This window comes from Talpa europaea (assembly GCF_964194135.1).
Source record: "Talpa europaea genome assembly, chromosome: 6".
NCBI classification, from domain to species: domain Eukaryota; kingdom Metazoa; phylum Chordata; class Mammalia; order Eulipotyphla; family Talpidae; genus Talpa; species Talpa europaea.
Window position 1 is genome coordinate 92,540,335 of NC_140072.1, and position 25,856 is coordinate 92,566,190.

At 34.0% G+C, this 25,856-nt stretch overlaps 1 protein-coding gene across 2 annotated transcripts in view; it reads right to left on the bottom strand.

Annotated features, from left to right (window-relative positions):
- Positions 1 to 25,856, bottom strand: part of PAN3 (poly(A) specific ribonuclease subunit PAN3) — a gene marked incomplete at both ends in the record, with an annotated part of 117,568 nt that overhangs the window by 50,719 nt on the left and 40,993 nt on the right. For both annotated transcript variants that reach the window (XM_084234355.1, XM_084234356.1), the window contains one exon: positions 5,597 to 5,744. In XM_084234355.1, coding sequence (XP_084090481.1) covers positions 5,597 to 5,744 — 148 coding nt within the window. The remainder of the gene's footprint in view (positions 1 to 5,596; positions 5,745 to 25,856) is intronic.

The window sequence follows — 25,856 nt, forward strand, 5'->3', positions numbered from 1 at the left end:
TAAACTTTGAACAGGCATACTTTTGTTCATTTGACTATTCACCTACATCTTCTTGAACAGTTGCAGCTTCTAAAAGTTCTTCAAAGATCTTTATGGAACCATTAAAATTCACTGTACTTAAGAGATACCCACCAATTTAAAACTTTAACAAAAATTAAGTAAGCATTTATGAGGTACCATTTCATCTACATGCCTACACGAGAGCTAGTTAATAAGTGAAATAGTTCATTCTTAAGGAAACTGTAATATGCTTAAGAATATACATTCATACTTATAACAATTAAAACAATATTTTAATTGTAAATTCTATTTCTCTTAAGCGAAAAAGAATTCAGAGAAATCATTTCAGACTGAAATATCAAAATAAACTCAGCAGAATTACTTGACTCTCCTACAGAATACATTAAATGGTAGACTGCTAAATAATTACAAGGAAAATCTGTTTACCACTACATCCTATAAAAAACACAGTTATGTTCAAGAATTACATAAATATCTTTTTTTATCCTACTTAGTAAAACATAGCATAATCTAAAATTAAAGCTAATGGAATTTTTATGGCCTAAGTGATTTTAAATCTAAGATACAGTGGAATTTTTAATACGAGCTTAGATAGTCACCCTGTGCAAGATCACAGCTTCAACAAAGTGGCAGTTTCTTCATTTTCCAATGGCACATTCACTACTTAGCAGAATATCAGAAAGCTAATAGGGCTCAGTAGACATGTGTGTGGTTTTAATTTTAATCACAGTGGTGTTCAAGACAGTACGACTGAAAAGAGTTCATGATTTGACTATATAATTTGTTAATTTTAACAATATTTTCTCAGTTTATTTTCTCTCTTGTTAAGTCATGCAAACAAATTGGCTATATAAATATATATATATAAAACCAGTCTAAAAAGGAAAGTAACTGAAAACGCTGTATCATATAGAAAGATTTTTTATTTACTCCATTCAACACAAATGGAAAGAACTAAAACTAGTAAAAAAGAGTTTAGCTCAACATAAAATATAATTTGCTTTTTGTCAAACTTTTAAAATGTACCTGGTTCATGGTTAAACTTTTAAAATGTTCATGGTTAGCTAATGAATTGGTGTTAAGTAACTAAGCAGAAACTAGATAATAATGTTAAGAATGCAGTCTCTGAGATGGTATAAAGCTGACCTATATAAACCCCAGGTGTTCCACTTAGATCAAAAACCAACACCACACTATTATCTAAACCAGCTACTATGCAACTGAAATGAATTAAGCCTCCATTTCTTCTATCACCTATGATATGAAATGCAAATTAATGAATCAAAGAAATTTAAAATTTTTTAATATAGAACTTTTAAAATAAAAGACCCTTTACCCAAATAAAATAAAAATAAATATCTCTATTTTAAAATAGTATTATACATACATGAACTTTAACATTTCAGTACTCTTAATGAGAATAACAGATAAAAATAGTCATTTCCCCTTTCCCTTCACCTTGCTGAAACTATAAAATAAAGGATATGAAATAACTGTATCCATTAATTTGGTACCCTCAGGAATGTATAAGAAGTGATAATGTCAAAAACCTGGGTCTAAAAACAGATCTTTTCTTTAGATTTTGAAAAAATATTACAACAAAATTTGTAATAAATGAGTGTACCTATTTAATGATGGTAGTTAGGATAAGGTTTTACATAATTTTTTACAATGAAATATGTCTGATAGTCAAAAAAACTGCACCATCATCATCTTGAAGGAATATGTACTTGAAAATACTAAAAGTCACTGATGGCTCTTTTTCTCATTTATCAATCAATGCTGGCATTTTCAAATTCGTGAACTCCCTTCTGCTCCACACAAGTAAAACATGAGATGTTCAAATCCTGAATCACAATTGTGCATTAATCAGTGGATCATTATATATTAGAAAACTACCTAGAATTGTATGCTCCTATTGTTACCTCTCTTAAAATCATTTTTGAACAGACTATTATTAACACTGAGGTAATTTACACTTCAAGTACAAGACTAACTTTACTAGTCTACTATCAAGATACTGTTAGGAAAAGTTCTGATTAAAAAAAACTCAGAATTTAGTTCTTATAATAAAATCAGTTTTTCATGGTACAAAAATTAAAACACAGACTATCATTTCATATACTTAGTGTAGTAATATCTTCATTGTAAATATCTCTTCAAACATATTTTTGAATAGCAAGAGTTATAGAAAAAACTATTTTTAGATTGCATTACTTTACAAGTATTCTTACTGTAACAACCTGTAAATAAATTTTGTTAAGGGTGTGTTTAAACCAGTGGTTCTTAATTTTTAATTTTTAAACACTGTTCTTAATTTTTTAAACTCCAGAGGATAACACAAGCTAAGATGAAAAAAAATGGCATATTTACGAATATTTTTTAAATGCAGGTAGTTGTAGGGATTCTCAAAGACAATGAATCCCATGTTAAGTTCCTTGCCCCCAAAAATCTTGTAACAATCACCTTCCAAGAAGATACTTAAAAAGGGAAACTATTATCCTTAATAAGCCTACAGATCCTTGATTTCCTAAAGTAAAATAGAATAAAATGGCTGTGTAGTTCAATGATCACTTAATTTGTATACTTTTAACACTTTCAAATATCTTTTAAATCTAATTAGTTAAGAATAAATTCAAATAACTTTTGTATAAAGATTAACTTTTTTTATTAATATGTTTTATTTTAAAGATTAACTTTTTGCATTAAATTTTTTAGAAATACAAATCATGTTTTTAAAATGAGCAAAACAAATTGAAGAGAAGAAATCTGATTCACCCCCAGTCTACTCTGTTCCAGGCAATATGTTTTTTATTTCTTATAATTTGAGGGAATTCTACTCAACTTTGCTCAAATATTCTTATGTTTTTGATCAAAATATATATATTTAAATGTGTATTTTTCAATGTCAATGGATGTTACTGTATTTTATATTTGAGCGCCAAAATAAGGCTTTATAGTTTTTAGATAAACAGTAATTTGACACATTTTAAAGTGAATAATTTCTGAAACAGAAATTGAAAAAAGAAAACAAATTTTTAAAAAATAAATAAAATTTTATATCTCAAAATTACCAATAGCAGGGGAAAAAGCACTAGAGAATAATAAAACCACTAAATAAATAAACTCTGTGACCCATTTTATTCTACAACTTTACAGTGAAAATGCCAAGAACCTTTCCAGGACCTTGAGAAAAATAACATTCGTAGAAAAGAAATGATGGAAGAAATCAAAGGGATAAAATGGATTTCTAAAAGTGGGGCAGACTTAATTTTTTTCTTTTCTCATCCCCAGAATATCAAGCAATTAACTAAAGGGAAAACTTAGTGAAATAGTAAATACAAAATCATTCTTTATTCTAGAACTTTTGGAAAATATTTTACCTTAGTTGATTGTCATTTGAATGAAGAACAATTTTTAAGGAATACATTTAATAAGATATAGTGACCAATTTCAAATGATTTCAGATAGTAATTATTTTCTAATAATAAGTAGAATGATCATATTACTGTTAGAGGTATATAAAACAATAAAGAGTTTCTCAGCTAATTTAGTTTCTAAATTAATCATTTTCTTCATAAATTGTGATATCCAAATGGGACCAACGAAACACTCACCTACAACTAAGTTAACACCTACTAGAAAGTCTAAACAAATACCAGAGCTTTAACTCAATGTTTTCAAGATCTAAAATTCCCTTTGACATTTTTAACTATGCCAATATTTAAAAGGCGTAGTTTTTTAAATGGCAAGCCTGAACTAGTCTAATCAAAGATGTGAACAAAATATTTACTCTGAAACAAGGAAAGATGTATTGGTACTTAATTAAAAATGCCCAAATTTTGACTGGAATATGGATACCACTATTGTGGGTGCTATATAAATATAACTCAGAAATCTGGAAAATCTGTAAGAAATTTTAGCTGTGTAGCTAACATTAAGTTCGTGTAAACAATGTGAACACACCTCAGTGGGAGAAAAATCATAGTATAGTAGCATATTACTTTCAAGTAAAACTTTTAGGCTAGGCCTCCCTCATGGTGCAAGGGATTAAATCTCAGCACTATGAAGCAATCCACAGCTACTGCAGCACAAGTTCCCAGCCACTGCAGCACAAGTTCGATCCCCAGCCAGGGATGGCCACATGGCACAGCAGACCTCTCCCATCTCGCCCGCTGCTACCCTCAGCAGTGTATTTCAGTCAATCTGCCCATTCTGCTCCCCACTCTGTCTCTGGTGAATCCTTTACCCAGCCCCCACCTCTGGCCTACACCCCAGTCTTGAAGGATGCATAAACAAAATAAATCTTTAAAAAAAAAAAAAAAAACAGAACTTTTAGGCTACCAGGGATATTCAATTCTGACACTGCTCTCTAGAGAAAAAGGGAAAATGTTGACAAACATAACTGAACCTGAAAAGAGCCAAAGGAGGAAAAAAAAAAGTAAGGGAACAAGAGGAGGGAAAAAAAAGGAGTAGGGTCAACAGGGAGGGAAAGATGAATAGAGAGGAAGAAAAAGAGAAAGGTGGGGGGAAAGGAGGCGCTGATAAAATCCTTGGCAATACAAGGTTATTCAGCCTCTTAATATACAGGATACCTTATATACTAAACCAGATGTGCTGTTACATAAAGTTATCATTATTTTCTCATTCTTCTTACCCAAAAAAGTCCTTACTTTTGATATCATATCAGCATCAAAATAATGATCTACCCGACTGACTGGATTAGGCCTTGGCAGCTCAATATGTTACAGACACAGGTAATACATTAAGCACATACTATGAATTCAATATAATTTTGCATACCTTATTTAAGGCACACTGCAGTAGGGACAGGTGATATTATCTAAGAAGTTTTTAGTATTTTCATATTAAAATTGTTTCTTTATAAAATAGAATGCAAAATTTGAGTACACTTTCAAAGGATCTCTTTCAAAGGATCACTTTGTGCTATGTTTCAGGACCCATGGTATGTTAACTGCATTTGTTCATATTTCTCTGCCATTATTCATGAAGTTGGGGAAAAAAGTGATTTAAGAGTACTGTTTTCTCTACCTTACTAACTCCTAACACTTTACAATTCTTTCCTACTATTGTTTGTAATACTTTACCTAATTCTAAATTACTACTATAGATTTATAATCAAACATCTAAAGTTGTATTTAGAATGCTATAGAATAAACTGTTTTTAGACATTACTATAAAAGGAGAGTTTTAAGCATGTACACACATCAATATTGTTTCTTATGCTTTTATAGAAATTTGAGTGAAAGAGCTTATCACTAACTTTATAGAATAGGGAACTACTAAGGTCCACATATTTTCTAAATAACCATTTTTTCCTTTAATTTTTATGCTTTTAAATATCCTTATGCTTAGTTTTTGTTCATGTTTAAGTCTTGCTATAAAGTTTTCAAGTACAAATTTTGTATAAGATACCAAAACCTAGAATATGAAATTCATAATGTGTCCAAATGTCAATCATTTAAATATACAAATTCAGCTCTGATCAAATAATAGCAAATGGTGCTTAGAGGTTTGATATCTGGAAGTCACTGAGAATAGTTACTCAACTTACCTGGTGCTAATCCAGCAGTAGCAGGACTTCCAATGGATGGGTGAGAGAAAACTTGAGAGAAGGCAGACATATTTGATTGGGACACGTTACTCAGCCTGGAGGTTGATCCTCCTTTAGGAATAAACTCGCTTGCAGTAGGATTTGGTGTCTATTTAAAAATCAAATATAGTAAGTTAACATACTTTAAGTCCCAAAAGACATTAAATCTACTAAACATTATTTCATTGTGCTATTTTACTGAGTAAAATATTTCACTGAAAGAATTTAAGTGTTCTGTAGTTTCCATATTATAGGGTTGTATAATTAAATTTCTTGAAGAAAATCCTCAAATTTGGGGATTTAAATCATTTCATTTGCAGAACTTAACCTCAGAAACATGTAAATAATTTTGCTATATTGTCAAACATGCAAAATTACCAAACTATCCTAACAAATTTTAGAGAACTGGAAGGTTGACACTACCTCAAAACTCAGCAACAAGTTTCATATTTAGTATCTTTAAACCACTTCTACCAAAATAAAGGTCAAAACTGCCTTTATTCCAAAATTAATCACTTCCTTTTTTGTAAGCATTATGACATTTCCTCAGCAATTCGGTGCCATGAATTTAAGTAACAGTAATGACAAGAAAAACACTTAAAAACAAGGCAAACATATAGGAGAAGTCAAAATATAAAGAAATGCAATAGAGGCCCCAATGCCTACAGAATATATCAGTTTCCAATATATAAAAATACTTTGAGATTCCACGGAAACAATTTTCATCACGATTGTTCTATGGCTACACATTTTATATATTCAAGTATACTTTTGACTTTAAAACTACTTGAGGGCCTCCCTGGTGGCGCAGAGGTTGAGCGCTGGGTTGCGAAGCTGCCCGCAGCCTCTGCAGTGCCGGTTTGATCCCCAGCTGCTCCCCGGCCACCAGAGGAGGGTCCCACGTGGCGCGCAGACCTCTCCTGCCGCCCGCTGCTCCCCTCAGCAGTGTACTTCAGTCCTTCTGCCTGCTCTGCCCCCCCCCCATCCCCACCCAACCCCTGGCTCTGGTGAATTCTCTCACCCTCCCACGCTTCTGACTGTACCCAGTGCTTGTATAAATAAATAAGTATTTAAAATTTTAAAAAATTAAAAAATAAAAACTACTTGAACATTGTAAGACTGCATTATCAAATTCATAAATGCCTATATTTTGTCCATGTGAAACCAATGAATATCCTAAATATTTTTCTGAAATGACCATTTTAAATTCCATATGCTTAAATATAATAAGAGTCAATGACTGTTAACACTTATTTTATGATTTGAATTCAACTTCCAAAAGGACCGACTGAGAAGATAATTTAAGAAGAATTGATGTTCAGAGTTTGGCTTACATTTTATATGTACATATAAATTAATTTAGAACACACAAATAAACATGACAAAGAATTTTTCATAAAGTACTTTTGAAATGATCATAGAATGTAAAAATTCATTTCCATAGCAGAAAATAAGAACATAGTCTGCTACACAATACAAGAACAACTTCCCTATTTGATATGGAAGACACTTTAAACTGCTAAAATAGAGTTCAAAACACTAGATTTCGAAGATAAGTCAACAGGTTAACCTAATTTTAAACTCTGGAACAAATGACAGTACTAGCTAAGTGCCAGATACAATTAAATACAAAGGGAGGTTTCAATTTGGGTTTTCTGCAAGCATACTAAACATACAGAAAGAATCTCTTTACTACCATATCTAAACTATGAACTTCTGAAAAAGAATAAGCCAAAATGTATTTTCCAAAGAGAAAAAAATATCCTCGTCTAAAATCCTCCAAATTCAAAACCAGGGACATGTCCTTTTAAAGTATGGTGAATTCCTTAACTTTTTGGAGTAGAAAATAAAAGCCAATGCATTTTGCAAATGTAGTAATCCCTATACTACTAACAGGATCACTGCAGAGCTAAAACTGTGTGCCAGCTATTCTTATTAAAAGTGTCCCCAATGTCTGCAAGAGATGGTGAATTTGAGATTACAAGATTACTAAGAGATAACAAACTTAGACAAGGAAAATTATACAGATATAGAAATATTTTTAGTACCTAGTTCTGAGAAATAAATATTGCCAGGCTTCCATTTCACTTATATGCCACATTTACCACAAATTACATACTGTCTGACAAAGCTTAACTTTGTCTAAATTAAATATTAAATTAATTAGAAAGTCTATTTTAGGGGATCCAATGAAGGAGAAAAAGGAAGAAGGGAAACTACTACCCTCATCAAACAAATCATATCTAAAATGTCCTTATAAAAAATTACAAAGGACCCCCAAAAACTGTGAGAAATTATTCAAATTAATAAGACCACACACAAACACACACATACCCCAAACTGCAATTTTCAGAGATTCAACAACTATGTATGCAGAAAGCCTATCCAACAGTGATTTTTAATTAAGAAGTAAAAAGAACAGACTAATCCTCCCTCCTTTTTTTATTTCCTGATTTAAGATGGCAGAGTATTTTCCTTTAGTAGGTAGTTTGGGAATTCATGATATTCAACTCTGAGTACTTAAGATCAGATAAAAGGATTTAAATGGAAGAAAAAAGAATTATACTGGATTTACATACAACAAAAACCAAAATCTAGGAATAAGAAAGCAGAGCAACCAACAACAGATAATATAAATTCCTGTTACCAGATAAGAAAACAATCAGATATTTAAAGCAAAAAATGAGAAATTATAACAATACTTTTCATGATAACATTAAAATAATACCTATAACAGAAAGTCACATCCTTTAAAACTGCTTTAATATTACTGGTTTAAAATATAACAATGGCTTCATAAATTACCAGAATAACACAGGCACACACCCTTAATAGTTAATAATTTTTTGAAAGATAAAGCAAAACTGGTAACTAAAACCATTATCACATAAAAAAGAAATATCTTTTCATCAGAAAATTAAACTATTTGGGGCCTCCCCTGGTGGCGCAGAGGTTGAGCGCTGGGCTGCGAAGCTGCCTGCAGCCTCTGCAGTGCCAGTTTGATCCCCGGCCGCCGGTGAGGGTCCCACATGGCGCAACAGACCTCTCCTGGCGCGCCAGCTGCTCCCCTCAGCAGTGTATTTCTTCTCAGTCTGCCTATTCTGTTCTCCGCTCTGACTCTGGTGAATTCTCTCACCCTCCCATGCTTCTGACTACCCAGTGCTTGTATAAATAAATAAATAAATAAATAAATCTTTAAAATAAATAAATAAACTGTTTTAACTTTAGGAGGTGAAGGTTATATCTAAAAAAGACTAGAGGGCCTCCCCGGTGGCGCAGCGGTTGAGCGCTGGGTTGCGAAGCTGCCCGTGGCCTCTGCAGCGCCGGTTCGATCCCCGGCTGCTCCCCGGCCACCAGAGGAGGGTCCCACATGGCGCGCAGACCTCTCCTGCCGCCCGCTGCTCCCCTCAGCAGTGTACTTCGGTCCCTCTGCCTGCTCTGCTCCCCGCTCTGGCTCTGGTGAATTCTCTCACCCTCCCGCGCTTCTGACTGTACCCAGTGCTTGTATAAATAAATAAATAAATAAAATCTTTAAAAAAAAAAAAAATAAAATAAAAAAAAAAAATAAAAAAGACTAGAGGTTACACATATTATTTGTGTAACTAAACCGAATGGAATAAACAAGAAGATAAATAATGAAAAATATCAGCTTTATTATTTCTGCCCTGATTTGGGTAATCCCTTAATAACTATCTACACGTGTCCCCTATAATATTAGTGTTTTTCAAATACAGATTATATTTCTATTTCTAGTTTGATCTCTAGTGATTCTAAATCCTAATTTTAATTTCATAAATTAACCGACTCTTAGAGTACCTTTATTCAAGTCAAAAGACATTCACTTTTATACATTTTAATTTACACTGTGATGTTCCTGCCAAAAAACAACCAGGTGCTTTGCCTTTTTTTATCAGGTGAGTTTTCCAAATAGCTTCCTCCCCGGTGGTGCAGCGGGTTGAGTGCAGCACTGTGAAGCTGTCCGTAGCCTCTGAAGAGCTGGTTTGATTCCCAGCTGGCCAGGCAGATAACCACATGGCATGGGAGGCAGACTCTCCGTCTAGTCCACTGCTCCCCTCAGCAGTGTATTCCGGTCCTTCTGCCTATTCTGCTCCCTGCTCTGTCTCTGGTGAATTCTTTCACCCTACCGCGCATCTGGCCTGTACCCCAGTGCTTGTATAAATAAATAAATCTTTTTATTAAAAAAAAAGTTATTAAAAAAATAGCTTCATTCCACAAAATTTGGATATGATCCCTGCCTGTACTATATGGACAGAAATATACTAAATCACGAGTTCTGGCCTTTAGCTTAAAAAACACAGTTGTGATTAATAACATTTTAAATGAAAGGATTAATGTCTTAATCCAGATATCCAACCCAACCAAAATAATAGACTAATTCCTACCTAACTGTGACCGATAAAGGCTTTTTACAAATGAAGTAATTTTCTGTTGAGGTTTATAACTCAGGTTTAACACACTTTTATGTTATCACACAATTCTATGGAAACTTATTTGTAAAATAAAACCCAATATTTAAGACTCTGGAGGACTCCACTACAAACAAAATGCATTTTTAAGACAACAAATTAGTCCCATAAAAGACTAATTTCATAAACACTGCAAAAAAAAAAGTATAATCATTAGTTTTAAATTAGGTAAATGAGGTTTATATCAAATGGAATACAATACAGATTATTATATAATATTTCATTACAAATATGTCAAAAGGGTCTATTAAAAAAAAAGAAAGCTGTCAAGGTAATGCGATGCAGGACTGAGGAACCACTAATATATTCCTAACTATTAGCTGGTTTTTTTTTTAATCACATATAAACTCATAAAACAATGAAATACCTTCTATGGTACGGTTCCTTATAAATTCAACTTGCTTTACTTGTCTTAAACAGTTTTATAACTTGTCTCTAATCTTTCTATCATGGAATGAACGATCTGGTGACTCTTTCTTAACAGCTTTATTTAGCTCAGTTCAAATGCAGACTTTGATAACTTTTGACACAGGGTAAACAACCATGACATCATTACCCAAATCAAGATAACAAATATATCCATCATGTTAAAAAGTTTTCACAAACTATTAAATTCCTCTCTCTCATTCCTCTTAACTCCCCTACTTTGGTTTCCAGGCAACCACTAATCAGCTTTCTGTTACCACAGATTAGTCTGCATTCCCTAGAATTTAATGTATATTAATCTTACACAGAGAAGTACTATTTTATTAACTTCTTTCACTAGGCATCTTTAAGATTCTTATGTGTCACAGCCTTTATTAAAAGTTCATTCATTTTTTACTGTCATTAGTATTCAATAATATAAATATACAGTAGTACAATTTGCTCATCTTTCATCCAACAGAACAGGGTTGTTGCCAAGTTTCCGCTATTACAATCAAAGCTACAATGAACAATAATGTAAAAGTTTCTGTGTGGACGTATTTCATTACTCGGGTAAATACCTACCAGTGAATGACTTGGACGTATGTTATGTGTGTTTATAACCTTTTTTAAAAATCAGTAAGCTCTTGTCTACAACACTGTAAGAAGAGATCACGTTGCTCTGTGTACTCAGGAACACATGCTTTGGTCAGACTTCTACATTTTAGACATTTTGTATAGTTGTGTATCATTGTGGTTTTAATTTGCATTTCCTAATTTGCCATTCTATATCTTCTTTGGTGAAATATTTCTCACAATTTTTGACCATTTTATTGAGTTTGTTTTCTATTAAAGAATTTTGACAATTTCATATGCAAATCATTTGTCAGATATATGATTTACAAATATTTTCTTCCCATCTGATTTGTCTTTTCATTCTCTTAACAGCATCTTCCAAAGAATAGGGGATCTTACATTTTGCTGAAATCCAGTTTATCAAAGTTTTCTCTTACAGATCATATATTTAGTGACACTACCTGATCCACTAAAACCAATCTAATTCCATGCCAAAAGCACAGTATTAATTAATATGACTTCACACCAAGTCTTGAGGTCAGATAGAGTTGAGTCTTACAACTTTCTTGTTTGTTGCTGGCTTGGTTTATAGTTCTTTGCATTTCATTATAAGTATTAGAATAAACTTGTCAATTTCTACTTAATAGTCTACCAAGATTTTAAGTGCGATTACACTGAGTTCATAGGTAAATATGTAGAGAACTAATATTTTAACAATATTGAGACTTCAGATTCATTAACAAGATACATCTCCATTTATGTAGGTCTTTAATTCCTTTCACGAATATTTTGTAGTTTTCAATTTACAGATCTTCATTCATCCCTATTGTTAGACTGATCCCTATTTTATACTTCTGATGTTATCAGAAATGGTGTAATTTTCTAAATTTTAATTTCTACCTACTGCTGATATAGACAGATAGATAGATCCCATTTTCCTGTAGCTGCTGTAACAAATTACCACAAACTCAAAGGCTTAAAACAAAAGAAATGTAATCTCTTACAGTTTCTGAACATCTAGAGTCCAAAATCAAGGCGTCAGTAGAGTCACATTCTCTCCAGAGGCACTGAAGCACATCCATTTCATGCTTCTCTTCTGATTCTAGTTACTGCCAGGATTCCTCACCAATCTTTGGTTTGTACCACATCACTTCAATTTCTGCCCCCATCCTTTTATCACCTCTCCTTTGTGTATAATCTCCCTCTGTCTTAATCTTGCAAGGACACATCTCACTGGATTCAGGGCCCACTTGAATAATTCACCTCATCTCAAGATCCTTAATTACATCTGCAAAGACTCTTTTTGTAAATAAGGAAAACATCACAAGTTGCAGGGATTAGAATGTAAACATATCTTTTGGGAGGCCACCACTCAGCACAATAAAAGAGAGAAATGAGTTGGGTATGTTAATTTTGTATCATATAACTTGAAATAACTCTTTATTTGTTCTCCTCTAGCTGTTTTTAGGGATAGAGTCCATCTAACTAGCTACAGATGATTTATGTTTTATAGATTATGTCTGTGAATAAATATTTATTTTTTATTTTTTTCTTTCCAATCTATGTGGCTTTTATTTCTCCTTGCCTTACTGCAATAGAAGATACAGTAAAATACTAAGTAAAGTGGTAAAAGAGGACATCCTTGCCTTAATTCTGATCTTAAGAGAAAAACATTTTGGGGTGCCTCCTTGGTGGTGCAAGGGGTTAAGCTCAGCACTGTGAAGATATCCACAGCCTCTGCAGCACAAGTTCGATCCCCAGCCAGCCAGGGAGTAACCCACATGGTGCAGCAGACCTCTCCTGCCTCGCCTGCTGCTCCCCTCAGCAGTGTATTTCAGTTAGTCTGCCTGTTCTGCTCCCCACTCTCTCTGGTGAATCCTCTCACCTCCCGCACCTCTGGCCTATACCCCAGTTGTTGTATGCATAAATAAATAAATCTTGTTTTAAAAAAGCAAACATTTTTTAACATTATGATGTTGTTCTTTTTTCCACAGATTCTCTTATTCAGATTAACCAAATACCATTATATTTCTAGTTTGTTAAGAGTTTTTACCACGAATGGATGTTGGATTTTGTCAGATATTTTTTCTCTATCTACTGAGATACCTGTATATTTTAGGTAGGTAATGTGATAATCAATGGATTATCCATCAATGGATTTTTTAAGTATTAAACCAATCTTACAATCCTAGGACAAGTTCCAGTTCTCCATGGTATATTATCCTTTTTCTATATTTACATCAGAAAGAACATACACATATACATATGGTATATTATCAAATTAAATATATGCTAAAAGCTTGTTAATTTGTACATTTATACATATGAGAGATGCTGATTTTCTTTTTCGTTTTCCTTTTAGCAATGTCTTCCTCTGAATTTGGTATCATTGTAATGATGACCTCCATCATCAAACACCTAGAAAGTATTTTCAGTTTTTTAGAAAACTGTGTGAAATTAGCACTATTTCTTCCTTAAATATTTGACAGACTTCACCAGTGATGTAATGTGGCCAATTTACTGTAGGAGAGACTTTCACTAAAAACTCAATTTCTTTAAAGATTTAGAGTTAATCAGGTTATCACCTCTTGGGAGAAGCTGGATAGTTTCAATCTTTTCAAGATTTGTGGGGCCTCCCTCGTGGCTCAAGGGGTTAAGTCTCAGCACTATAAAGCTATCGTTAGCCACGGCAGCCCAAGTTCCACACCAGGTCAAGGATCTAACCTACACGGCACAGCAGACCTCTCCTGTATTACCTGCTGCTCCCCTCAGCAGTGCATTTCAGTAGGTCCACCTGTTCTGATCCCCACTCTGTCTCTGGTGAATCCTGTCACCTCTCCGCACTTCTGGCCTACACCCCAGCTCTTGTATGCATAAATAAGTAAATCTTTAAAAAAAATAATGATTTGTCTGCTTCATCTCTTGTCAAAAATATGCCATTAAAAAATTCATGTCTTTTTAGTATCCTTATAATATCTGTGGACTCTAATGTGTCACCTATTTTACTTCTGAAACTGGTAATCTGTGTCTTTTAGATACATGCTTTTTTTTTTTAAAGATTTATTTATTTTTATACAAGAATCGGGGTACAGGCCAGATGTGCGGGAAGGTGAGAGGATTCACCAGAGATAGAGCGGGGAACAGAATAGGCAGACTGACGGAAATACACTGCTGAGGGGAGCAGCAGACAAGACAGGAGAGGGCTGCTGCACCATGTGGGTTGTTCTGCAGCCGGCAGGGATCGAACCGGCTCTGCAGAGGCTGTGGACAGCTTCACAACACTGTATTCAACCACCTGTGCCACCAGGGAGGCCCCAGGTGCATGCATCTTCTTAAAGAATTGCCACTTTTATCTTTATTAAATGGCCATTTTTGTCCTTGCTAATATTCTCTGCTCTTAAATAAGACTTGCCTGACATCCCAACCTATTCCAACTTGCTTTTGACTGGTGCATAGTATAAATTTCAACCTACTTTTTCTCTTTATTTAAAATAGATTTCTTGTCAGTCTGATACAGCTGTATCTTTGTGCTAGTTTTTTCAATCCAATATGAAAATCTCTGCCTTTTTACTGGGATGTTTAGAATACTTACATTTAATGTGGTCATTGGTATGGCTGAACTTAAATCTATCTCCATATCTTGTTATTTGTTCTCCATTTGTTCCATCCGTCCTTTAGTCCCATTTTCCTTGTTTTGTATTCTTTGGGATTAATGCATTTATGATTTCATTTTATTTCCTTTCTTGGCTTACTGGCCATTAAACTCTGTGCTGTTATATAGTGTTTCTTGGGTTTTATAGTACATTTACTCACTAATTATCCTGGTCTGCTAGGGCCAAAAGAAAATACCACAAACTGTATGGTGTTTTGGATGTTAGAGAAAACAGTGAGTTTGCTTTTTTTTTTGGGAAATAATTTAAGATTCACAAAAAGTGACAATATTTCACCATCTTTCCTCCAAAGATAACATGTTAACATAACTCTAGTATATTTTCAAAACCACAAAATTATCATTGGTACTGTAAGTTTAACAAAACTAAACACATATTTGAACTTCACCAGTCTTTACATGCAATCACTTGATTGCATTCATGTAAGATATTTTTTCCAAGGATGGAATTCTAAGTTGACATTTTTCCTTTCTGTATTTTAAAGTTACTGCTCTACAATCTAGCTTGCACTGGTTACATGAAGAAATATGTTGTTGTCTATATCTTTGGTCATCAAAAAAGCGTATTTTTTTCCTGGTTGTTTTTGGTGTAGCTTTTGCTGTTTTTTCATGGTTCTTTTGTTGTTGAATTCACTGGGCTTCTTTAATCCATGAGTTTACCAGTTTACATCCAAGTTGAAAAATGTCCATTTATTGAAATATTGCTTCTGTGTACCCCTCCCCCACTATGCTTCAGGGACTACAAACATAAGTGTGTTAGGCTGTTTCAAATTATCCCACAGCTTACTCTTTCTCTGCACTTAGTTTCTTTTGCTATGTCTTCAAATTCACTTTTTCTTATGTAACGTTCAATCTGCCATTAATCCCATCCAATATATTTTTTATTTAAGACACTGTAGCTTTAAATACTAAAGTTTGATTTGAATTTTCACATTCCATGTATTTATTAATATATTTCACCTTTCTGCTAGCCTCCTGAACATGCAAAATACAGCTTTCACATTCTATTCACTACTTAAGTGAAATTTTTAGGTCAGTTTTGATTGATTACATTTTCTTCTCTGAATGGGTCATATTTTCCTACTTTGCATGCCTGGTAATTTTTGACTGGAATGCTAAATATTTATTTTGTTGGCTGTTGAATATTTTTTTATTCCCATGAATAAAAAACTGATTAAAAATTAGTTTGTTTCTTCAGGTCTTACTTTTAAAGCTTTATTAGAAACAGCCTTTGGCAACAGTTAGTCTAAGGCCAATCTGGCCCCACTAATGACAGAAAAGACTTCCTATTACCCAACTTGATGTTTCATGAATTATGACATTTTCCATTTTAGTTGGTGAAAATATAAACTATTCCTCGCTTTGTGGGAGGTAGGGCAATTATTTCCTACTATTTTTTTAGGAATCCTTCTTCCAGACCAAAAAGATTCACCATTCTCTGATCAGTACTTAGCTAAACATTCAAAGGGAATTTTCTCAAGTGTCTAAAGCTCTCTCTGTGTGTGTGAGCTCTTTCCTCTCTAGTACTTTTTCTTATGAACTATAGCCATCTTGGTTTCTGTGAACTTCTACTTTGGTCTCACCCACTACATAGAGCCCTAGGTTCTATGGCTCCCTGAGTTCCCTCTCCATCACCAGGCCTAGAAACTTGCTGCACAAAGTGAACTAGGGTAATTACAGAGTTTACCTAATCTGTTTCCCGTAAGGATCAATATCCTTCATTATCTGATTTCTTAAGTCTTGACAACTGTTGTTTCATATATTTTGTTTACATTTTTAGATGTTGCTAGAAAGAGGGTAAATCCAATCCTTGTTCTTCTATTGTGGCCAGAAGACAAATCTGGTGATAATGTTTTCGGATATAATGTATTCCTAATTGGATCTTATGTTAATATATAAAATTGAGCCAACTCCTTGTTTTGGTTAGATAAGATACCCCACTAGTCAAGAGGTGTTCTGCAATTATGATATCAAACAATTTGTGCATAAATCAATTACTTCCCTATAGGATTGGATTTTCTTCTCCAATTTTGTTGTATTATCTATATCATCCTTTCTTAGACAAATTAGGTGATCATTCAATAGCCTTTTAATAATATACATAACTTTGAAATCATAGTCTATTCTATATCCTAAGTATTTCTCAAATTCAGTTGTTTCTACCCATGCCATTGTCAGTGCCCTAGTCTAGGCCACTGTCATGTCTATTAGGTTTACTGCCACATGATCCCAATGGACCAATCTCACCCCAGTCTTATTCAACTCCAATTCATCTTCCACATTTTAATCAGGATAAAGGGCAACAAGAGACAAAAACAGAGAAAAAGAAGAAGAGGAGAAAAAGAAAAATTGGGGGAAGGGGGAAGAGAAGGAAAGTTTATTTAATGACTTAATTCTGAAATACAAATACATTAACCAGGTCTCTAATTTGTCTATATCAAGATCAATTCTCCACTTTCCTTAACTGAATTAAGTCGATTTAAAAAAAATAAACTGAGGTAAAATGCTTATTAATCTTAACCTTATCTCCTTTTCTCCCAAAACCTATAATGCGAAACTCTAATCTTCACTACTATCCCCTGGTTAGGATAATTAAAAATTCATGCCTATAAGTAGGGATGAATGTACATTTCTTGGCAAAGGCAAAAAGCAGTGAATTATTTGGAAGGGAGGGGATACTAATGAGGGAGAAAGGCAAGAGACAGGCAAGTATTTTACCTTCATAAAATGATCTTAAAGGTATAAGAAGATGAGACCTATGAGTATCAAGAGTAGCCCAAAACCAGGCTATTTTTACTTAAACTTTAGTCTTCATAAATAACATAAAATAAAGAGGAACAGGGTAAGATGGAAAGGAGAAGTCAAATGACTAACCAGAACCTCCAAGTTCACATTTCCACAAGAATTTTTAAAATTTAATAGTTATTTCCCCATATTTTATACATATCCAAATATAGTCAATTTAAAATTTATTATCAAAATATATTCAATTTCTGTATTATTCAGAATTGACCTATTAGAAACCAATCACATTTCACTTGTAAGTTAAAGGTTAACATATAAATATTATTAATATTGGGAAATTAGTCTAGCATCACAGTTTACAAATTCTCTGAAGCAAAATAAGTCCTCTGACTTAAAAGCAGTTTATAGACATAACAACTTGAAACTACAAGCACATAAAAAAATTTCCAGAGATACTCATTAGTTGTTCTTTTACAAAGTCTATCATAAGTAACACACTATAAACATGCTAAGTAATCTAATGTACTCTTCTTGAGGACAGGGTGATAATATGCATTAAAATGAAAAATAAGCATTACCTTTGTTTGATTTAACATACCACATGAAGGAATTGAAGCTAAGGACAAAACTACATAAGTAGAAAAGATTAAGTTCAGCAAATTACTTTTTTTTTTTTTTTTTTTAATGATACTGTGGGGGAAGTATTGGTAGGGATCTGGCTATGTGGATTCTGGTACATATAATAATGTATATCCATTAGAAATCAGATGGCTTAACATATTTTCACTTACCGCGAAAGAAGGCATATGCCACTATTGAGCAAAAAATAAAATAAAAATAAGTCTACAATACAGCAATAACACTAAATGGCTATTTCTGTAAAATGGTGTGCTCATATCTAAAAGAAACAGGCGAACCCTGTGTGTGTGCACCCACATGCACTCACATGTGTGTAAAAGGATGCTGACAAAAAAAGTTCACTATAATGTTAATAGAGATGTTATCTCTGGGGTGAAGGAAATTGGGACATTTTTGCTTCCTTTGTATATCTCTGTATTATCTGAGCCTTTTTCAATATGTTGTAACTCTTACAAAAAGCTTTTAAGAGAGTGTGCTAAGACTTGCAAATCATGAAACAGTTTACTCTCATTTCCATATCACTGAATGAAGTTGTACTGGCATAAGAATTTACTTGAAATATGCAATATTTAAAGAATTTACTTGAATATGCAATATTTAAAGATCAAGAGAACCTACAGATAGAAAAACTGATTTGGAGAACTAATGACATTTAAAAGAAAAGGAGATGAACTGTTGGTCTTTCACTAAATAGTTATTTACATGTCAAAGCCCTCCAGCAATAGTAGTGTTAAAGGTCATGAAGACAGCACCTAGTTCATTCTCACTGTTACTCTCCCTATGTATATGTTAATTATCTCAACAAAGCCGGGGGGGGGGGGGGGGGGGAATTCTCTCCTTAAAAAAAGAAGCAAGTATATTTATTTAGGTCATTTAATGAGTAGGCCAGGAGAATGTGACTATGTCAACATTCCAGAGAGGCAACTATAAATGGTTCTTACTCTTCTGCACGGATGCACATCTTCCTCAGTAGCCACAGAAGAGTAAAACTTGCTTGTCACATTGCATAGTAAAATTTATATAAAGGAAGTCTCGACATATTTAATCAAAAAATTTAGATATTAAATTTTTTTCAACGTTTTTCCACAATGATATGCTGTCATGAAACAGTACCCAAAAAAATAATTTAAGAAAGTATTACAATGTATTACAAAGTATTACAATGCAGAACTAAAATTAAGTAGTCAAATACCTATTTCAGCAGATAATTTTTAATTTAGGTCCACTCCTTCACTCAGCTTGTTAAGGGGAAAAGGATGTCCTAAAGCTAATTCCATTCAGGCTTTATGGACTCCACCCCCACCCCAGGCCAAAGCCAAAGACACTGGGAACTTCAAATCCCATCACCACCAAAGGGAAGGTGGCTTAACCACCCCCCCACCCCCGCCCCGAGGGTGGGGTTAAGCAGCCAGGTTGATATAAAGGCAGACACGTGGGCTTTGGGGAGGCCCCCCATTTTGGCTCTCCGCCAGCTCGCAGCGTCCCTCTGGCCAGCTCGGAGAGTGCCTTTGGGTTTCCAGGTCGGCCGATCGGGTAGGACGCATTAAAGACTTTATTTCCCTATTTTCTCCCTGAGTTGTACATTTTCCTTATTTCCTTTTCCCTTGAAAATAAACCTTCTATTAACCTTTTGTGTGTGCCTGTAGTGGAGTATTAATAAGTCCCTTTCAAGCGCGCTGGTGAAGACCCACAGCCTGGAACCCATTCAATATTGGGGTTGCTCTATAACAAGCTGAATATCTAATACATAGAAGATGCTGCACTAGGCACCATGCTAGGCACTGTAAAGATATATAAAATAGTGGCTATGTTCTAGAAGTTCACAGACTGGCATTTCAGAGTATACCCAGAACCCAATACTATGCTCCCAAGAGATCAGAATATCCACGTATCAAAAAAAGAAAAAAAGACTCTAAAATGTGTCATACAGAATTTGTTTATAAGACAAGTTATATACACAATTAATCAGAGCAATGTAAGTGCTGGGGAAGAGTAAGCAAATGCCTAACAATGTCTAACACCATGTATGCTTGAATTAATCCCAAATGACACATGTGCCGAATCAAGAGGGAGAAAGGCACAGAGAACAAAGCAAATTTTCAAAGAGAATATTCAGAGGCAGAGGCAGGGATATCATGGCAATTCTCTTCATACCTGTGCAAATAGTTCAACAGGTCAACAGCAGTAATTACAGTTAGATCAAGAAACAGCTTAGATACTTTTCCAAAGAACTTGAATTTTATTCCAATAACAAAGATGAAGGCAAGATCAGATAATCCTAAAAGTAGTGATTTAAAAAAACAAAACCAGAAGCAGGAAACCAGGTGAGAGATTACATTAGTAATCATCCAGGTAAGAAATATAGTTGGCCCTAAATTATAACTCAGTAATATAAAGGGTGAAGACAATTTCAAAGTCACACCATCAACAGATCTTAGTGGCTGAAGGATCTGGCAGGTAAAGAAGAGGGAATGGTTCAGAAGAGATCACAAATTAAACTGAATGACATCAGAGCCTCCCCTGGTGGCACAGCGGTTGAGCGCTGGGTTGCGAGGCTGCCCACAGCCTCTGCAGCGCCAGTTCGATCCCTGGCCACGGGCGAGGGGCCCACAAAAAAATAAATAAATAACAATAAACTGAGTGACATCAATACCCAAGGCAGATGGTGGTAGAATTATGAATGAGTGTATACAGATGTGCATGAATGAAAGAACAGGTTTGGGTAGAAGATATGGTATTCATTTTAGATATGCTGACTTTTGAAATTTTATGCCATATAGACATTGTTCAGAAGAAGCTAGTTAGACTAATTACAAAGGACTGGGAGTGTAAAAAAAATAAAATATATATATATATATATCAGGAATCAAATGTGAACAGGGAGAAGCTAGAGTAATGAAGTTCTGTGAAATCACCAAAGGACACTATGGAGTAAAACTGAAGAGAGGACAAAGCTTGTGGGAGGCCCCTGAAGCAGGGCAAAAACATAGAAACTAATAGAAGAACAGTTTAAAAGCTAAGAAAACAAAAATCTGAAGGAAAGAGAAAGGGTCAACAATGTCAAACATAGGAGTAATTAACAGTAAGAACTGTTAATTTTGGTAATTAGGTAAAGAATAGAGAAGTGGGGTTAGAGGCAAATTCCTGGGAACTAGGGAAAAATGAGAGGTAGAAAAGCAGCAACAATAAGTGGGAAGCATTTCTCAAATTACATTGCAAAGATCCCCAAATGTACTGATCATAATAAAACCATTTCCTCATGTAGCATTCCTTGGCTCTGAGATTCCAGAACAGGAGAGATTTAAACATGACATGTTTATAAGCAGAAGCAAGAAATTAATGCTGAGGAAGGACAGTTTGAAACTAAAAAGAAATAACAGAATAAATGGGTAAAGACAATAAGTTCCAAAACATAAAGTAACACCTGTTCTGCTGATATAGGAAGAAACATAAAAAAGGGTGTGAATGAAAATGTACATAGGTAGAAATTCATTCTCCATGGCCTTTTCCCAATCTCTTAAGAAATCAAGTCATTTACTCAAAAGTGACAAAAATAGGCTTGAGGAGAATGTTTAAGATTTACAGAAAAACAGCTATAGAAAAGAGGGCCTAGGATGGGCTGGGGTGAGAAAGTAGTGCCTCGTGGAGTAATTCCATGCTAGCTGCACACTACAATTCTATAACTTTTCAAACTCCTGAGGAAGCCTGGATACACAGGGTGAGGCTGCACTCTTATGAATTCCAATCCCTCCATCTAGAGCCCAAATGATCCCATTACCTTGGATCATTTTTGAATATAAGAAATGACCTGATAACACCAAAACCAAACAAGCAGCTAAAGATTAAAGTATATCCAATGAGTTTGTAAAACCGTTCCAAGATCTTAAAAGGACCAGTAACAAGCAACTGGAATTCACAGAATTTGTGGATTAACAGATTTTAATGTAAGCATTCATTTTTTTTTTAAGATTTATTTATTTATTTGTTTGTTTATGCAAGTTCTGGGTACAGTCAGAAGCACGGGAGGGTGAAAGAATTCACCAGAGGCAGAGCAGGGAGCAGAGCAGGCAGAAGGACCGAAGTACACTGCTGAGGGGAGCAGCGGGCGGCAGGAGAGGTCTGTGCGCCATGTGGGACCCTCCTCCAGTGGCCGGAGAGCAGCCGGGGATCGAACCGCCGCTGCAGAGGCTGCGGGCAGCTTCGCAACCCAGCACTCAACCGCTGTGCCACCAGGGGAGGCCCAATGTAAGCATTCTTACAAATTAAACACTTCCTGCAAGAAAAGCTATTCTGAGACCACAAGGGGTTATAAGGGAGGTTGACTAGTATGAACTTCTTATTACTCTCAATAGTCCAGTAGTTCTCCCTTTGCTAGGTTAAGTTGAAACAATAATAATTTATGACTCAAAATCCCACTATTTCTAAAGGTCTGAGACAAATGAGTTATGATTTTATTTACCACATCATTACTATGGGTAAATCTTAACCTGCAATTGACACTGAGACATTTACAAAACCATGTATCTCTGATCCTTTCATTCAAGTTGACACCTAACTCTTATGGGAACACACTACTATTTTAAACTAATTTTTAAAAATATTAAAGTGAGTCAGCTTTAAAAATGTGAGCCCCTAAGACATTTATCATCACTGCCCTATTTTATACATACCATAATACCATGCACATCCTAATATAACTGACAGCATCCTTAAATAAATATAAATGAAGACCAAATTTAAGAGTGAGGAAGTGAAACTGGAGGAATGAACATTTTGTAGTTATCTTTTATGTGCTCAGAAATCTGAATCCTCACAATTCTGGAAGGTGGGTGATAAAACCCTTCAATCCTAAACAAAGGCACTTGAATTGTATGAAAAATCTTGAATTCACACATAGGTTGGTAAGGAAGAGGGACAGTTATCATCCCAGGAAAGATACAAATAAATTTGTACTGTAGTAAATAAAGTATTGCTGATGTGAAGTCTCAGATGACTTCACCAACGATGTGCTTGGTGACTGAATTGAGATCATGAGAAAAATACAAAAAGGAGCTCTGTCACTTAACAACACTATCAAGAAGTAAGCAATACCAAAACACTTGGACAATGTTAAACCCAGTTTTAAAAATAAAGATCCTCTAACATTTCAAAAGATATTACCATCCTTTATTCTAAATCAGTTGTGATTAATAAACTAAGCAATGGTAAAATATGGTGGCTAGAAAATCTATGTTCAATTTTTTTAGATACGTATGTCTTAGAACAAACTGCACATATTACCTATTGTAAGAAAACTACACAGTATCAATGAGAGACAGAAAGCAAAATACCTAAGGGTACAGAAATAATAAATACATGCCTAATCTCAAATTTTTACAATCCAGTGGGAAAAGATAAACAGATAAACAACAAAAACAATGAAATAACTATTAAATGACATGAATGATTGTGGCAGCAGTCAGAAACAAACTTTTTCACTTGAGATATTTCAGTAAGTATTCACCGAAGACAGCTTGTGAAAGAACAGAGAGGAAAGTTTTTCCAAGCTCAGTTAACAATGGAATAGAGATACAATGCTACAGTGAACTATGAGATATGAAAGACTTTATATTTAGAATCTATATGTGCAGATGGTTAAAGGAAAATAGTCATAGATAGGTAGAATATCCTGAGGAAGTTAATAAAAATTAATCAGAAGATATGCTGAGGGTATAAACTATGGGAGTAATGGTAAAAACAGAAGAGAATAATACTGCAGAATTTTAAAGAATAGGGATTAAGGCAGACAATGTAATAAAATAGATCTCATGATTTAGCATTAAATTGATATGGATTAGAATCCCAACAATATTACTAACAATTAGGCTTTTCTAAACTGCAATTTTCATATTTGTGAAATGGAGATAATGTCAGTACTGTAGTACATTCTTAATATGACAGCAAATATAAATTGTCCAACATAAAGTTAACTACTGGGTACTCAGCCAAACCTCAGTAGTTTCCTTCTCATAATATATGGTAGAATGTGGAAGATGACAAGGAAGAAGTCAAGATATGTAGCCAAAGTGACTGGGAAGATAATAAATCTACTAAGTAAAAGAGGAATATGAGAATATTAAAGCAGCCTATTTGGAGAACAGAAAAATACACTGAGGTTAGACATGCTAAGTGATAGTGTCTATAACTGATAGCAGTGACAGCCGAAGATAGTCTACATGCAAAGATATCAGAAGGCACAAAATATCTGGGTTTTTTTAAACAGTTCTAAATAGAAATAAGAGTTTAGGAATCTTATGCATACAGGGGAAAGCAGAGTCAAGAATGGGAGCTCACAAGGAACCAGGGGCAAAACAAAAAGTCAACAATGAAAAGAAAAAAAAAATTTTTCACAAATAAAAAGATGGCAGCAATATTAAGTATGGGATAGATCTGCCGAATTTGGTAATTAAGGAGAGGTCTGATAAACTTTTTGAGAGTAATCTCAGAAAAAAATTGGTGACACCAATAAATGGGTGGTAAAAAAAATAGAATCTACTACAAGGTGTCCAAGTGGGGATACAACAAACAGTAACGAAGACCAGAGGGGCATTATGAATTATTTCAAATAGTCATTATTATTAAGTTCCTTTGATTCTCAAACTAGAACATTTACATAGCATATGTAAATATGCTCCCTCGAATGAGCATAAGAAATATGCTTAATTGGAGAAATAGATATTCAGAATGAAAGTATAAATCACTGTTTTATAACAAATGTTTTATAAATTATGTTCAGTCATCAGGCTCTTTCATATGTTAAGATTCTCAGTAGAAAATAAATAAAAAGATTAAGTATGAAAGGCTAAGAATCATGGGCCTCTCCAGCACTTAGGAGAGTGAAAGAAATTCTGAATAAGTCAGCTAGAAACATTCAGAGAAAGCTTTTGTTGTTGCTACTTTTAGATTTTTGTGGGTTGGTTCATTTTCTTTTGTTTTCAGAAGTAGAGAAACTTCTCAAGATGTTAGTTCAAGATTAAGAAATCAATGTAAAGTAATGTTCTCAAAGTCCACCAAAAAAAAGGTTTTTTAATGTCATCAATCACCGGGGAAAAAAATGGATGTAATAAATGCTGCAAGTTATGCTTAAATTACAGAGCCTATCTGAAAAACAGTATGTATGAATGTACTCTCAAAAAAAAGTTGTCCTACAAAGTTGAGCTAACCAGTGAGATTAATTAAACTCTGAAGTGAAGAGATTTTTAAGTATGACAAACATGGATTCAAACTCCAGCTCCTCTACTGACTACTCTTTAATCTTAGCCATCACTCAGCATGTCACCAAATGTTTTTGTCACTTAACAATGATATTTGTCTCATAAGCAGTTGGGAAGACCAGAAGAGACCATTTATGTAAAGAGCATAGCACAGTATCTGGCAAATATAGTCATTTAAGAAACATAGCTATAATTATTAAAATATAGATACATATTTCTCTGACTTTAAGATTGCGAAGACCTAAACTTTAAAGGAAACAAACAAAACAGGAAAGATTAATATATTTAACTACCAATCCTTTTAAATTTCTTGTATTAAAAAATATAAAATATTAAAAGGTAATCATTATATAAGAAAATTGGCACAGTTGATTTATATAAATTATTTCTCTTATACAACAAAAGATAAAAATCTCAATAGAAAAAATAATTGTTTTGACATACTT